Genomic DNA, 14,222 nt, shown 5'->3' on the forward strand with positions numbered 1-14,222 from the left:
ACTGAGAGAAATTTAATTTGCTGTGGTGACTGGATAATTTGGTGAATAGTAGGCAAAGAAAGATGGAAGAGCTGGGAAAATGGATCAACAGGGTGGGCAGATTGTTCCCTTACAAGTCTCTCCACCGCCCCCCATTCCTCCCTCCCAAATCACTGAGGGGTAAGAAGCCAGCTCTCCTAACAGAGCTGTAGGCGCTCTGGTGGCGGTGGCTGTTTTCCAAGCCCATGGCATCCTGGGGCTGAGCTGGGTGTCGAGCCTGAGCTGACTCCCGGCGCGCTGGAGCGGCGCTAGCACGAGTCTGTCGGGCGGCTCCACTGGGCCACAGCACAGCCAGCCCCCGCGAGCAGCACCCAGGCAGAGGACAGAGGAGCTGCAGCCGGTAGCCCCAGTCTGGGCGCAGGTGACGCAGCGCACGGGGGCCGGCTGCGCGGTGACGCCGCCACTCCGAACGCACCTGCAAGCTGCTAGAGACTTCGCCGTCCGCCTTCGGCGCATGCGCCATAGGGAAGACTTTGGATTCGGAAACTCGGACGTATCTAAACCGGGGCTGGTCAACGCGCATGCGTGAAGGGGCTGACATAGAAAGCGGAGAGGCAGCGTGCGCATGCGCACTCGCCATCGCCAACAGCAGCTGCGAGAGTCGGGGTCGGCCGGGCTGGCTGGGCGCTCGGGATGGACGAGGACGTGCTGACCACGCTGAAGATCCTCATCATCGGCGAGAGCGGCGTCGGCAAGTCCAGGTGAGCTGAGGCCGCTCCCGGGCCGGCGTGTCGTAGCTGGGCCTGCTGGCTCGCCTCGGCCTGGGGCCGGCTCCGCTCCCAGCCAGCCGGGTGCGGCTCCAGGCCCGAGCCCCTCCCCCCGGGCCTGGGGCCAGCCAGCGCCCCCTCCCCCGCCGGGCCGGGCTCCTCTCCCCGGCCCTAGTAACCCCCCATCCGGCCCCTCCCCTCTTCACACCCAGTGGAAGAAGCCCCCCAGGCCTGGGTCCCTCCCCCCGGCCCTGTTGACAGCCAGCAGCTACTCCTCCCCCCACCCCCTCCCCCTCCCCCTCCTCAGTCCTGTTGACAGCCAACAGCTACTCCTCCCCCACCCCCTCCCCCTCCTCAGTCCTGTTGACAGCCAACAGCTACTCCTCCCCCACCCCCTCCCCCTCCTCAGTCCTGTTGACAGCCAGCAGCTACTCCTCCCCCTCCCCCTTCCCAGTCCTGGTGACAGCCACCCGCCCTTCCCTCCGTCCCTGGTCACAGCTAGCAGGGGCCCTACACGTCCCTGCCTCAGGTTTTGGACTCTGCCCATCCTTGTTTAGTGTCCCCCTTGTCTAGGACCTTCCCCTTCCTCTTCACAGTCAGGTTGTCTCCCCTCTTTCTTCGCTGTCTCTTCAGTCTCGGTCCAGGAGCAGCCTGCCTCTTAGCTTCCCCACCCACTGTGCTTTAGGTGCATCTTGTTAAATTACTTTTGGACCATTGCTTTCCAGTATCCAGAGATCATACTCGCATGAACTTTCTGACAGTGAGATGGGGAGGGGTTCTTTGGACAATCCCCACAACTAGTCAAAACAGACTGAGTAGGATAGTTTTGGTATTTTTATTCAAACAGGTCTGTTAATGCCCCTCAGTTTTACTATTCATGACCCTTTCAAATGAGACCTGAAAAGCCAGGGTCCTGACCGTACTGTGGTGCTGAAGACATGAGGCGTTAGGGTTAGGATTAGGGTATATCATAGTTAGGCTTGGCAGAATTTGACTTTTTTTTTTTTTCATTTTGATGGATAATAGTGTGTTTAAATCATACTCATTTCCCCCCACAATTGTGGGTAATGATGTGGGGTTGGACAGTTGGCGGTGTCACAGTAATTAATGACAGTAGCTTTTGAATTATACAGTGCTAAAGCTTTAGGATATTGTCACGCATTGTGACCATTACAAGTCAATCTGTACAAAGTAAATATCCTTAAATCAAACTCTGAGGTCTCAAGCAGCATTCTTTTTTCTTTTGTCTGTACATTTGTATTATCAATTGAAATATTTTTTAAATTTTGTTTGAATTACTGTTTTACATTTACTGACATTTACAAATACAAATTTGATCATTCCAAGCCTAACTATATATTTAGGAATAAATGCTTTTTAAAAAATGATATAATTCTGCTGTCTTGCAACAGATGACCGCTACTGCTAAAAATCTTGCCTTTTTAACAGTTTAAATGAAATGAGAGCTAAGTTCTTTCCAATACAATTCAAATCCTCAGTATAAAGTGTGGCAATAATCCTGTGATGACAGACTTGACTTGAAAAAATTTCTTTTAGATTAGATCATCTCTTGTTCTGTGACCTTGTGAAAGTTTACACTTAAATAACTTCCAAATCTTGGTTACCTATTGTAGAAACTTAATGTCTCAAAATAGACATTTAAAATCTCTTCTCTCTCTCTATCATGAGGTCTTTATTATTTTATATCCAAGAATAACATTAAATTCACTTAACATTAAAGTTTTATTTATTTGGAGGGTAAGCAACACTGATGAGCACAAAATTGTATTTTTTTTTACGCTGAAAACCATACTTTTGCTCAGACAGCTTAACTAGTTTAAGTTTTTTTTTTTTGGGGGGGGGCAGGTTTTTGGCCTTACAATCTCTCTCTCTCACACTTACCCCTCCCCCCCCCACTACCCCTGGATAAAGTTGAGGAAGTATTATAGTCACATTGGCCATAACAGCACTTTAAGTTAAGACTCTCTGTAAAGTAAACTTGGCTTCTATATGTGACAATATCATACTTGAGATGCCCTTGGCTGTCTGCCATATGGTTATATATTCCTGGCCCAAACATGTAAAATCACTGGTCAGTAGCTTAAAATGAACTTTTTCAGTCTAGTAATTATGACTAATATGTCAATATGAGAATCCTTGTATGTTGACTTTAAGGCCAGAAGACACCATCATGATCATTTAGTTTCCTCTCCTGTATGTGAGAAGCCATGGAATCTCACCCTGCCACTCCTGTACCAGAAACACAACTTCTGGCTGGCTTGCTGAAGTCTTAAAACTGTGACTTTTAAAACCTAAAGTTACAGAGAATCCATATTTACACTAGTTTAAGCCTTCAAGTGACCTGTGCCCAATGCTGCAGAGGAAGGAAGAATTTAAAAACAAAAAAGAAAGCAAGCCAGGATCTGTGTTGGTCTGATCCAGGCGAAAATTCCTTCACAGCTCCAAATATGGGAATCATTTAGACCAGTGGTCTCCAACTTTTTAAAGCATGGGAGATCATTTTTTGAATTTAAGTGCAATCCGAGAGCTACCTCAAATCCTTATACCCTTGCCCTGCCTCCTTTGTGCCCCTGCTCACTCCATTCTCCCTCCTTCATTTTCACTATGCTGGAGCAGAGGATTGGGGTGCAAGCTCTGGTCTTGGATTAAGGGATTTGGAGTATGAAGGGGTGCTTAGCTTGGGACAGGCAATTGGGCTGCAGAGGGGTTCTAGGTGCAGGCTTTTGGAGGATGTTTGGATGGAGGGGTGGTTGGGGCTAGGGCAGGGGCTTGGGTATAGGAGGGAATAGGGTGGGGTAAGGTTTTGGGATCTGGGCTCCAGCTGGGTACTACTTACCTCAGGTGACTCCTGGGTAGTGGTGCAGTGGGACTCAGGCAGGTTCACCCCTGCCCAGGCCCTGCATCACTCCCAAAAGCAGCCAGAAAACTCCATCCCAAGTCCTGTTGTGCCTCCTCTCTGCTCTGTGAAGATAGGATACAGAGTGGGAGAGGGGTCACCTTTGACATCCGCACCCTCCTCTGCCCTGCACAGAAAGCAAGAGGCTCCTGAAGAAACACCTCCAAGGCAAAGGGTGCAGGAGATGAGCAGCAGTGTGGGGAGGGGCAGTTGAAGTGCCGGCACTTGATAGCCCCTTGACCAATCCAGTCAGGATCACCTGTCAGTGGTTCCAAGATCTACCAGTAGATCCCAATCTACTGGTTGGTGACCGCTGAGTTAGACCCTGAGCCTGTGGGGAAGACTCTCTAGTGAGACAACCAGTGAAGAATTTTCCATAGTGAAACAAAAGATGGGTAGGCTTTGAGTTATCACCAGCCTTTGGAGATATTTGCAGCTAGCAGTTGCAGATTGACTATTTTCCAGCGTAAGCAGGCTCGTCAAGCTAACCCCTCGATAAACTTAAATCAAGCTCTATCTTTATCCGGATAGTGCAGCGCCCCCCCCTACCCCCCAAAAAAAGTTCTCCTTGGAAAGCTGTTCCAGAACCATTAGTACTCTGACAGCTAGAAATCTTTTTCTACTTTCAAGCCCATTGTTGAGAGCCAGTTTATATCCATTTGTAATGATGTACCTGTTGGTGCTTAACTACTCTCTGTGCTTGGTGTTTATCCCTCTGATGCCGTGGTCACCAACCGGTAGATCGTGATCTACTGGTCAATCTCAGGGGCTCTAAGAGTCGCTCTTGAGCCCTCTCTGAACTGCGCGCCTGCGCAGTACATTTAAATTTGATTTCCTCATTTGAGGAGCAGCTACTCACCGAGCAACAACACAGGTGAGTAGCTGTGCGGAATGGTGGGAGCTGGGAGGTCGGGAGGGCTGAAACACCCCGGCCAGCTGGCTGTGGCGTTCAGCCCAGAGGAGGCTGCCCAGCGCTCCAGCTGATTAGGCGGATTCTCCTCTGCGCCTGCCCACGTGGGGCATCCTAGCTGAGCGCCATGGCCAGCTGGCCATGGTGCTCACTTAGGGTGTACCACGCTCTGTGGGCAGGCTCAGAGGAGAAGCTGCCCGATCATCTGGAGCGCAGTTCAGCCTCCTCTGGGCTGAATGGCACAGCCAGCTGGCCAGGCAGCTTCCCCTCTGCACCAGCCCACGTGGAGCATGGTGCACCTTGGCTGAGCGCCATGGCCAGCTGGCTGGGCAGCTGCTTCTCTTTGCTCCAGCTTGGCTGCCCTACGCTCAGCCCGGAGGGAATGTGGGTCGGAGGCTTCCCTCCGTGGCTGGTGTAGGGAACTCCCTGCCCCCAGCCTTGTTCCCTCTCCCCTGCCCCAAACCTGTCCCCTGCCCCCCTGTTCCCTCACCCTTGCCCCCCGCCCCGCTGCAGAAACCTGCCCCCCCCTGCAGAAACCTGCCCCTTGGCACCCTCCCTTCCTGCAGAAACCAGTTCCCTCTGGCACCCTGTCCCCTACTGCAGAATCCTATCCCCCTGCCTTCCCCACTACAGAAACCTGTCCCCCTGCTACCCTCTGCAGAAACCTGTCTCTTCCCCCCCCTCCCCCCAGCACCCTATCCCCTGCTGCAGAAACCTTCCTTCTGGCACCCTGCCCCCTCTCCTCTGCCCCCACTGGTACCCTGTTCCCTGCCCCAGAACCCACTAGCACCCCTCCCCAGTACTGTGTCCCCTGCTCCCGAATGACTTTTCTGTGGGTCAGTGACCCCTGACTCAAGGCAGGTTCCCTGCCATTCTCATAAGTAAAGACAATGCAGAAACTTTTTGGCTACGTCTAGACTGGCATGATTTTCCGCAAATGCTTTTAACGGAAAAGTTTTCAGTTAAAAGCATTTGCGGAAAAGAGCATCTAGATTGGCATGGACGCTTTTCCACAAAAGCACTTTTTGCGAAAAGTGTCAGTGCCAATCTAGTCGCGCTTTTCCGCAAAAAAGCCCCGCTCGCCATTTTTGCGATTCGGGCTTTTTTTGCCCCCAAAAAATCTGAGCTGTCTACACTGGCCTTTTTGCGCAAAAGCTTTTGTCCGAACGGGAACAGCATAGTATTTCCACAAGAAGCACTGATTTCAGACAGTAGGAAGTCAGTGTTCTTGCGGAAATTCAAGCGGCCAGTGTAGACAGCTGGCAAGCTTTTCCGCAAAAGCAGCAGTCTAGAGACAGCCTTTGTGTTTAACATAGTATTTTATTTAAAATCGAAGCCTGGCCAACAAACCCCCAATTGGGGCCAACCCCCCATCTGGCCACAATCACTCCTGCTTTGCCCCTTCCCCAGACCCTAGATCTGAGCCTATCAAACACTAGAACCCCCTGCCCGAGCCCCTCACATACCCTAACCCAAATTCCTGTACACTCACATCCACAAGCCTGTGGCTTGCTTAGTACCCCAACATTGCCCGGCCTGGAGCCCCCTCCCTGAGCCATTGTCCCCTTCTCCACCTCCTCCTGCATCCAGATTTCCTCCCAGAGCTTGCACTGCTCACCCCTTCCCATACCCAAATCCCTCATTCCCACCTCAGAGACTACATCCTGTCTCAACCCAGCGAGGGTCTGGCTAGACTGCAGGAGTTTTTCAGGATTCTAGAGATATCCCAGGAAAAACTCTTCTGCATCCAGGGTTGCATTTGTTCTTCCGCTTTTTTAGTGGAAGAGCAAACAGGCTCTTTTGGTCACCCCATATTCCTCTTTCCATAAGGAATGAGGGGGCTTCCAAAAGAAGGGTTTTTTTCTGACATTTGGTCTAGTCTAGACAGGCCAAATGTTGGAAAAACCTCTTCCTACAGAAGAATTTTTTTTGTTATTAAAGCAGCAGTATAAGGATTGGGCATAGCAAGTGATGGAGAGGAGGAGAATAGAGAGGGCGGGGCTTCAAGGAAGGGGTGGGGCTTCAAGGAAGGGGCGGGGTGGTAGATCTTGGAGACCGCTGCTCTGATGTATCTACAGAGAACAATCATATGTCCCCTCGGTCTTTGGGTTAGGCTAAACAAGCCAAGCTCTTTGTCTTTTCACATAAGATACTTTTTTTTTTTTTTTTTTTTTAATTCCTCAGGTCATTCAAGTATAGTTGCCCTTTTGTGCACCTGCTCCACTGTGAATTAATTTTTCTTAAATATGGGAGACCTCAGTTGCATACAGTATTCAATATGAAGTCTCCCCCTTGCCTTTTTATGATGGCATTAACACTTCTCTGTGTACTGGCAATACTTTGTTGCATCGTAGGACTACATTAGCCTTTTTCATGGCCATATCATGTTCATAGTCATCCTGTGATCAACAAGTATACTCAAGTCCTTCTCCTACTGTCACTTCCAACTGATACATTCCTAGTATCTGATACATTCTTGTTGTTCGCTAAGTGCATGACTTTGAGCAATTAAACTTCATCTAATTTCTATTACTCTAATATCAGGGTCATCCCAGTCTTCTTGTATGACATTTCAGTCCTCCTCCATATTGGCAGTAACTCCCAACTTTGGGTCATCCAAAAATTAACTCCTACTTTTTGTTCCATGTTTGTTAATAAAAATGTTAAGATTAGGTTCCAGTGCTGATCAGTGAGGAATTCACTAGTGATTTCTCTCCAGTCTGACAGTTCATCTTTCAATGACCCATTGTAGTCACCTCTTTAAGCAGTTCCTTATCTACCTTTCAATTCTCATATTAATCCTAATATTCTTCAATTTTACTAATTTTCCATGTGGAAGAATATCAATTGTCTTATTGAAATCTTGGTATATTAGGTTTAACATGTTTCCTTTGGAAACCAGGTTGATTTGATGTGCTCTACCTTTTATAAAACTGTTGTATTTTATCCCAGTTACTGTTTACCTGTATTAGCTACTTGCTTTCAAAATTGGTTCAAAAACTTTGTGTATAAATGAAGTCAAACTAATAGGCATGTAGTTTCTCAGATCACGTTTTTACCCTTTCTTATAAATAGGAGCTGTTAGCAATTTTCCAGTCACAAGATATGAACTCCAAGTTTACAGTTTGATTAAAAATCCTTGCTATTGGGCTTACACTTTCATGTGCCAGCCCCTTTAATATTCTTGAATGGAGATTATCCAAATTCCCAGATTTAGTCCCATCAAGCTCTATGGGTTTGATTTCCACTTCAGATGTGGTCACTTCTACTTCCACATACTCATTCCCTTTAGCTACCCTGCCACTGACCCTAAGCTCTTCATTAGTCCTATTAAAAACTGAAGCAAAGTATTCATTTAGGTGTTAAACCATGTCTAGATTAACTTTAATCTCCACCCCATCCTCTGTTTAATCGTCCCACTATTTCTTTCCTTTTTACTTCATACTTATGTGATGATAGAACCATTTACTATTGGTTTTAATTTCCTTTGCAAAGTCCAACTCTGCTTGGCTTTTGACAATTCTCATTTTATACCCACTCTTCCTGATCTCCAAGAGGTAGCTTTCCACTTTCCTTGCTGATCCATCCCATCTTCCATTTCTTGTAGGCTCTGTCTTTAATTAAACTGTTTGACATGCTTGGTCTGCAATCCTTCCCAACAGAATTTTTGCCCTATGCTTGGGATGCAGATCTTGTATAGTTTCTGCAGCTCTGACTTAAAGTAATTCTAAGCCTGCTTCATATTCAGATCCTTGAGTTCTTCAGTCCAATCCACTTCCCTAACTAATTCCTTCAATTTAATTTAATGTTTGCAGTTTTGAAATCAAGGACTCTAGTTGGAGATCTATTTTTCTTTACCTTTCCATTTAGCTTAAACTGAGTTCCCGCATAATCACTTGAACCAAGGTTGCCGTCTACAAACAGTTCTTAAATGAGAACCTCACTATTTACCAATACTGAATCTAAAATGGGATTACCTCTTGTTGATTCAGCAACTGTTTGGTGAATAAATCTGTCAGCTGTCATATCCAGGAAGATCTATAATTAGTAGCAATTTCCCGTCAATCTAAAGTTGGGAAGTTTAACATCTCCCATAAACATGCAGTTTCTAGTGGTATTTGTTTCACTAAAAACATTAAAGATTGAATCCTAGGGGGTCTGTAGCATACTCCAGGTATATCCCAAGGGAATCTCTCTAGCTTTCTTTCCCAAAGTGATTTTTGGCTAAACCAGATTCTGTCTTCTAATTTCTTTACAGTTTCTTTCATCGTTAACATACAATGCTACTCTACCACCTTTATTTTTCTTTCTTTCTTCTTGAACAGTGGATACCCTTCAATACCTGTTCTAATATACAAGGTTGTCTGGGGCACCTCCAAGAGGGTCAGATCAGGGCAAATTGGTTAGAACCAGGGCTACTTATTGCCCAAGACCGGGGTCCTCCCTATAAGGCATCCAACCAGTCACACAGAGCAATTCAGCTGCCACCCTAGCCAGCAAGAATTTTCACAAGCAATCCCCTTAGACTCTCCAGTTTTACCTGTGCCACAACCAGCACCACACTTTACACAGATGAGAGGTTATAAAACCGATCTCACTGATTCCAAACAGGTTCTCCTGGTGCCAAAGGACCAACTACAATCCCAGGTCAATTTATACCTCAGACCTTACATTAAAGAGTATGCAGTGCCAAGCCTTTAGAATCTAAAGGTTTATTAATAAAAGAAAGAAAAGGTTGAGAGTAGGATTGTTAAAGAAAATACATTACATACATCAATCTCCAAGTGTTTGGATGCAGGCTTTTAGCAGAGTTGTAACAAACTGCCAACTTAAGTGTCTGGAGCACATCGTATGTTTTGATGAGTCAATGCTCCTTTCTGGCACTCTTTCCTTAATCCAGGTGCTTCTGGAGCAGAGAGCAAGAGTAAAGACAAAGATGGAGGCATCCCCAGGTTCCTTTTTATAATCTTGCCCATGTAGAGGGAGGAAAATCCATTGTTCTCCTGAGTGGTAGACCTCTCAAACTGGAGCTGATCACATGATCAAGCAACCTGACCATGTCCTTTAGGCAAGAAACCATGGTGTGCTTGCTGGTCTGCAGGTTTCAAGCCACATTCCTTGGGTGTTTATTGGCAGCCCTTGAGATCCATTGTCCATGCAGCATCATTATTAAGCAAAGCTATTCACTGAATAACCATTTCTCATAATAGGTGGTCGATGCCTATTGCTGTCTCCCAGACAGACATTTAAAATACAAGTACAGAGCCCATATTTATAACTTTACATACAAAAAAATCAGGCACGTATATGAGTAGCATACATAGGATCAGCATAAGCTTGCGTTAGACACCTAGACACCTCTCTTGGCCCACTTTGCACATAATTTGGGGCAAACACACAACAGTGGGTGCAACAATGATCTGCCTGGTCACATTTAAAATCCAGTAATGTGACATCTGTATTCCAGTCATGATTACTATTCCACCATGTTTCTGCTATTCCCTATAATATCTGGTTTCAATTCCTGAACTTGTAGTTCTAGTTCTTCCCTCTTGTTATCTACCTTCCTTGCAGTGGTTGACTTCTTAATTGTTTCTGCTTGGCTTCACCCAGATTCTGTAGCTGGTTGAATAGTCATTCTAATACCAGTATCGTCTACTTGACTGGTATGGCCATTAGTATCATTTCCTCTTAATGTCTATTCTCCTACCCATTGCTGTTTGTTTCTCCATTGCTGTATCCATCCTTACTTGATTTTTCCACCTGGTTAATATTCAAATCAGGCATAAGGATTACATGAGATCTCCCAACTAAATTTTCTATGTGCTAGCCACACCTGCACAATGTAAAATTTAACTTTAGTGCTCACAGTTTTATCAGAACTTTAATTTGTGTGAGGTTGCATTAGTATTTTTCAGTGTTTGGGGACCTGTCCATTTAGGAATAGAACTAATTGTATAGTGTGGGTTTTGTTTTTTGAAATAATACTTACCACTAAAGTTCTGTGGCATTCTAAGTCTAAGAAGCATGCTTAGCATTGAACGTGTATTTTTCCTTACATTCTTCCTATTGTAGTAAGTTAATGTGCACTCTGAACCTCTTTCAGACTTGCCAGATTTTGTGCTGGGGCATTGTCTAATTCTTTTTTTCTTTTTGTACCAAGATTTAAGAGACTTGAAATTGTTCAGAGTTTTTTATTTCTAAAGCTCTGTCAGGGCAAAAGTTTGAGTAAGCCTCTGAGATTTCAGTATTGGCATCAGAGGTAAAATAAGTATTCCTTTCTCAAAACATAGCGAATGCAAGTTATACTAGTAAGCTGACATTCAGTACTTTTACTTGCACTGTCTTGTAGGTGACACACATTCGTATTAAACAAAACAGATATAAACATTGCTTTCAAATCTGTGGTATATAATAATGCACACACCTGGCAAGCTACAATTACACTGACATGACAACAGTACTTGGTGTTCTAATAATATATTTTACTCTCTTCCCCCATCAGCCTTTTATTGCGGTTCACAGATGATACGTTTGACCCAGAACTTGCAGCAACAATTGGTAAGTGTGTGCTAACACTACTTAATTAAAATTGAAACCATCATAAGTAGAAGGTACTGGCTTGCTGTTCTTGCACACAAATAATGAGATTCATCCTCATCTGTTCTTCAGTAAGTGCGTAGATGGCCACCTAGGGAACTGAGTGCTTTGAAGAAAGTTTCAGGCTCTCTATATCCAGGGCTCTTTCTACTCCAGAGAAGTTCTGTGGTGTACTGGGCACCGAATTTCCCTCTCTACCATTCAGATAGCTATTTCTTAAGAGTGGGAAAGTGGCTCTTTCCTTACCTACCCAAAAATAGCTATAAACTATTGGGCAAGTGGCCCAGGCAGAGAAGGTAGCACCCAGAGCTGCACAGCTTTCCCTTCTTACCCAGGTAACAGTTATGATTAATAAACAAAACTGACTTTAAGTATAAAAGGTAGGATTTCAATGCTTGCACATGATAACAGACCAATCAAATAAGTTACTAAGCTAAAATAGTAAGCTAATAAGCCTAATTCACTAAGAGAAGATGTTGCAAATCATAATTTCTCACCTTAGTTCTTATTTCAGTTACAGTTCTGGCCAGAGAAGAACTTTTCTTTCTGACCTGGATCCAGCACCTCCTCTTTACTAAGGCTATGTCTAGACTGCAAGCCTCTTTCGAAAGAGAGCATCTAGACTGCACGCGGAACTTTCGAAAGAGCAAGCCGCTTTTTCGAAAGAAAGCACCCAGTGAGTCTGGATGCTCTCTTTCGAAGAAGCCCTATTTACATTCAAGAACGCCTTCTTTCGAAAGAAGCACTTTCGAAAGAAGGCGGTCTTCCTCGTGAAATGAGGATTACCGCCATCGAAAGAAAAGCCGCGTTCTTTCAATTTAATTTCGAAAGAACGCGGCTGCAGTCTAGACGCAGGTGAAGTTTTTTTCGGACAAAGGCTACTTTTCCCGAAAAAAACCCTGAGTCTGGACACAGCCTAAGTGTCATTAGAATTATTTTGTTTCCAGGTCTCTTCATGTATCTTCTTGGGGTGGGGAGCTATCTCAGCTAGGGATGTAAAATCCTGTTTAATCAGTTACCATATTTTAGAGAATATAACCAGTGGGTTATATTTGTTTACCGCGCACGCGCACGCGCACGCGCACGCGCACACACACACACACACTCTCATGTCCCTAATCTCAGCAATCTTTGTGATCAGCAAAGATTTTAAATCATCACTGATAAAAATTAAATAGCATTGGATCCAGAATAAATTCATAGGGGCAGTGCCGCAGGGAGCCCAGGATCAGCTGGGGATTCCCCAGCTGACCCTGGGCTCCTCATGGTGCCATCACTTTGAAATCCCACTTTGAAGTACCCTCTACTCTTCCCCCCCCCACCCCTTGCTGCCTCTATCTGATAGAGGCAGCTAGGAGTGGGAGTAGAAGTGACTAGTCCATTTGCTTATCAGATAGTCGACTAGTCCTTAATGTCCCTAGTGATTACCAGGGAAATGTGAGTCTAGTCGTGTTCAGGGTAACTTTCGTTTATTTTGTGGTTTGGTTTGAACTACTCTGTGACTCTGCCTCCCCCCCCCTTTACCATCTAAGCATTATGCTGAGATTTTTCTGTTTTAATTTGGTTTTCCTCAGTTGCTCTGTAACATCTAGCAACCAAGGATGCTTTATCAAGTTTAACTTTTGTTTTTTGTAATAAAAATCACTTCTTTTAAGGTGATGATTTGATTCTTATGTTCTGGAAGTCTGTCTGTGTGTATCTGCATGCCTGTAATGAGGGGTCAGCTTGTTTTTTCTCCTTCAAGCTCTTTTGGGGCAAAGAGCTTTGGGTACCCTGGGGGTGATTTCAAATGTTCACCCCCCGTCTCTTTTTTTTGTTAAAGCGGATCAAAGCACTTGATGGTGGCAGTGAAATTCCCAAAATCTGAGTATTAGGATTTTGGGGGCAAGTTTTTGTAACCAGTACCTGTAGAGGCAAGGTTTTGAAGCTCTCTTGCGGGGGGGCCCCCGCCTTCTGCATTTGTAGTGCCAGAGTGGGGAATAGCCTTGACATCTATTCACGAGTCTTTGGGAGCCAATAGGATCAAATTTCATGTTTGTAATTTTCCTATTACTTTATATTCACAATTTGCCTGACTTATGGTTCTAACATGTGCCTCTTTTTTTTTTTTTTTTTTTTTTTTTTTGGTCTGAGGGTGGTGCATGTATTATGTAACAATGTAATAGTTAGCATCAATGAAACAATGACCATAACTTAATGTTGCCACTTTTTAAACTTCTGTCATAGACTAAATAATAAGTCAAGCCTCACAAAATGACAGGAATACATTACATATAAACATTTCTAATCAATTGGGCATAGACTGAAATCTTAAATTATTAAACTCCTAACCAAATACTGATTTCTCAACTTGAACATTGCTACAGTGCTAATTTTTTGCACTTTAATTTATTTGGTGGGTGTATTAGCGGGGCTTCAGACAGGAGTTGGAGCGTGTTGGGAGCTGGCTTAAAACATGGTACTATATTATGTGTTCTGGATTTGTGCTGGTGGATTTCGCATTTGTTTACTCCTGTAGACTTTTATTGTTTAACCCTTTTTTACATCTGTCTGTGGAATGGAGCTATGTTACTAATGTGCTTTTCTGCTTACTTCATTCGATTTTAAGAAGCTTTATACAAAAAGAGATTGAAATGGCAACAACTCAAAAATTAATGTATGGCAGTGAGTCATTTGCAGAGATCATAACTGTTTGGCATTTTGATAATTTGTGCAAAAGAAATCAGTTAGTGATAGCCTTGTTGTATCAAGAGCCCTGCAGTTTGTTAAAAACAGATCAGTTTTCTCATTACGTCTTCTCCTGAACTGTAACTATGCTCTTCTTCCCCTTATCACGTAAAAGGGTTAAAGTGTACAATTTTGTCTGTTAAACAGTATGCCTATTTAAATACTTTTTGTATGCAAGTATGAAAGGAAAACAGTATAATCTATTGTATATTTGAGTGGGGCTGGGTGTGTTTTGTCTGTTTGTTCAAGAACTCCTCCTAAATGGTAAGAGCTAGGACCACCACATTCGGTATACAGCTTCCTCTTACCATAACTTAAAGCA

At 44.6% G+C, this 14,222-nt stretch overlaps 1 protein-coding gene across 1 annotated transcript in view; it reads left to right on the forward strand.

Moving 5' to 3' along the window:
• Window positions 1-572: 572 nt before the first annotated feature.
• RAB18 (RAB18, member RAS oncogene family) overlaps window positions 573-14,222 on the forward strand; it is a 33,186-nt gene continuing 19,536 nt past the window's right edge. The window contains exons 1-2 of the mRNA XM_075922561.1: window positions 573-740; window positions 11,079-11,134. Coding sequence (XP_075778676.1) covers window positions 673-740; window positions 11,079-11,134 — 124 coding nt within the window. The 5' untranslated portion in view covers window positions 573-672. The remainder of the gene's footprint in view (window positions 741-11,078; window positions 11,135-14,222) is intronic.

This window comes from Pelodiscus sinensis, chromosome 2 (assembly GCF_049634645.1).
Source record: "Pelodiscus sinensis isolate JC-2024 chromosome 2, ASM4963464v1, whole genome shotgun sequence".
Lineage (NCBI taxonomy): Eukaryota > Metazoa > Chordata > Testudines > Trionychidae > Pelodiscus > Pelodiscus sinensis.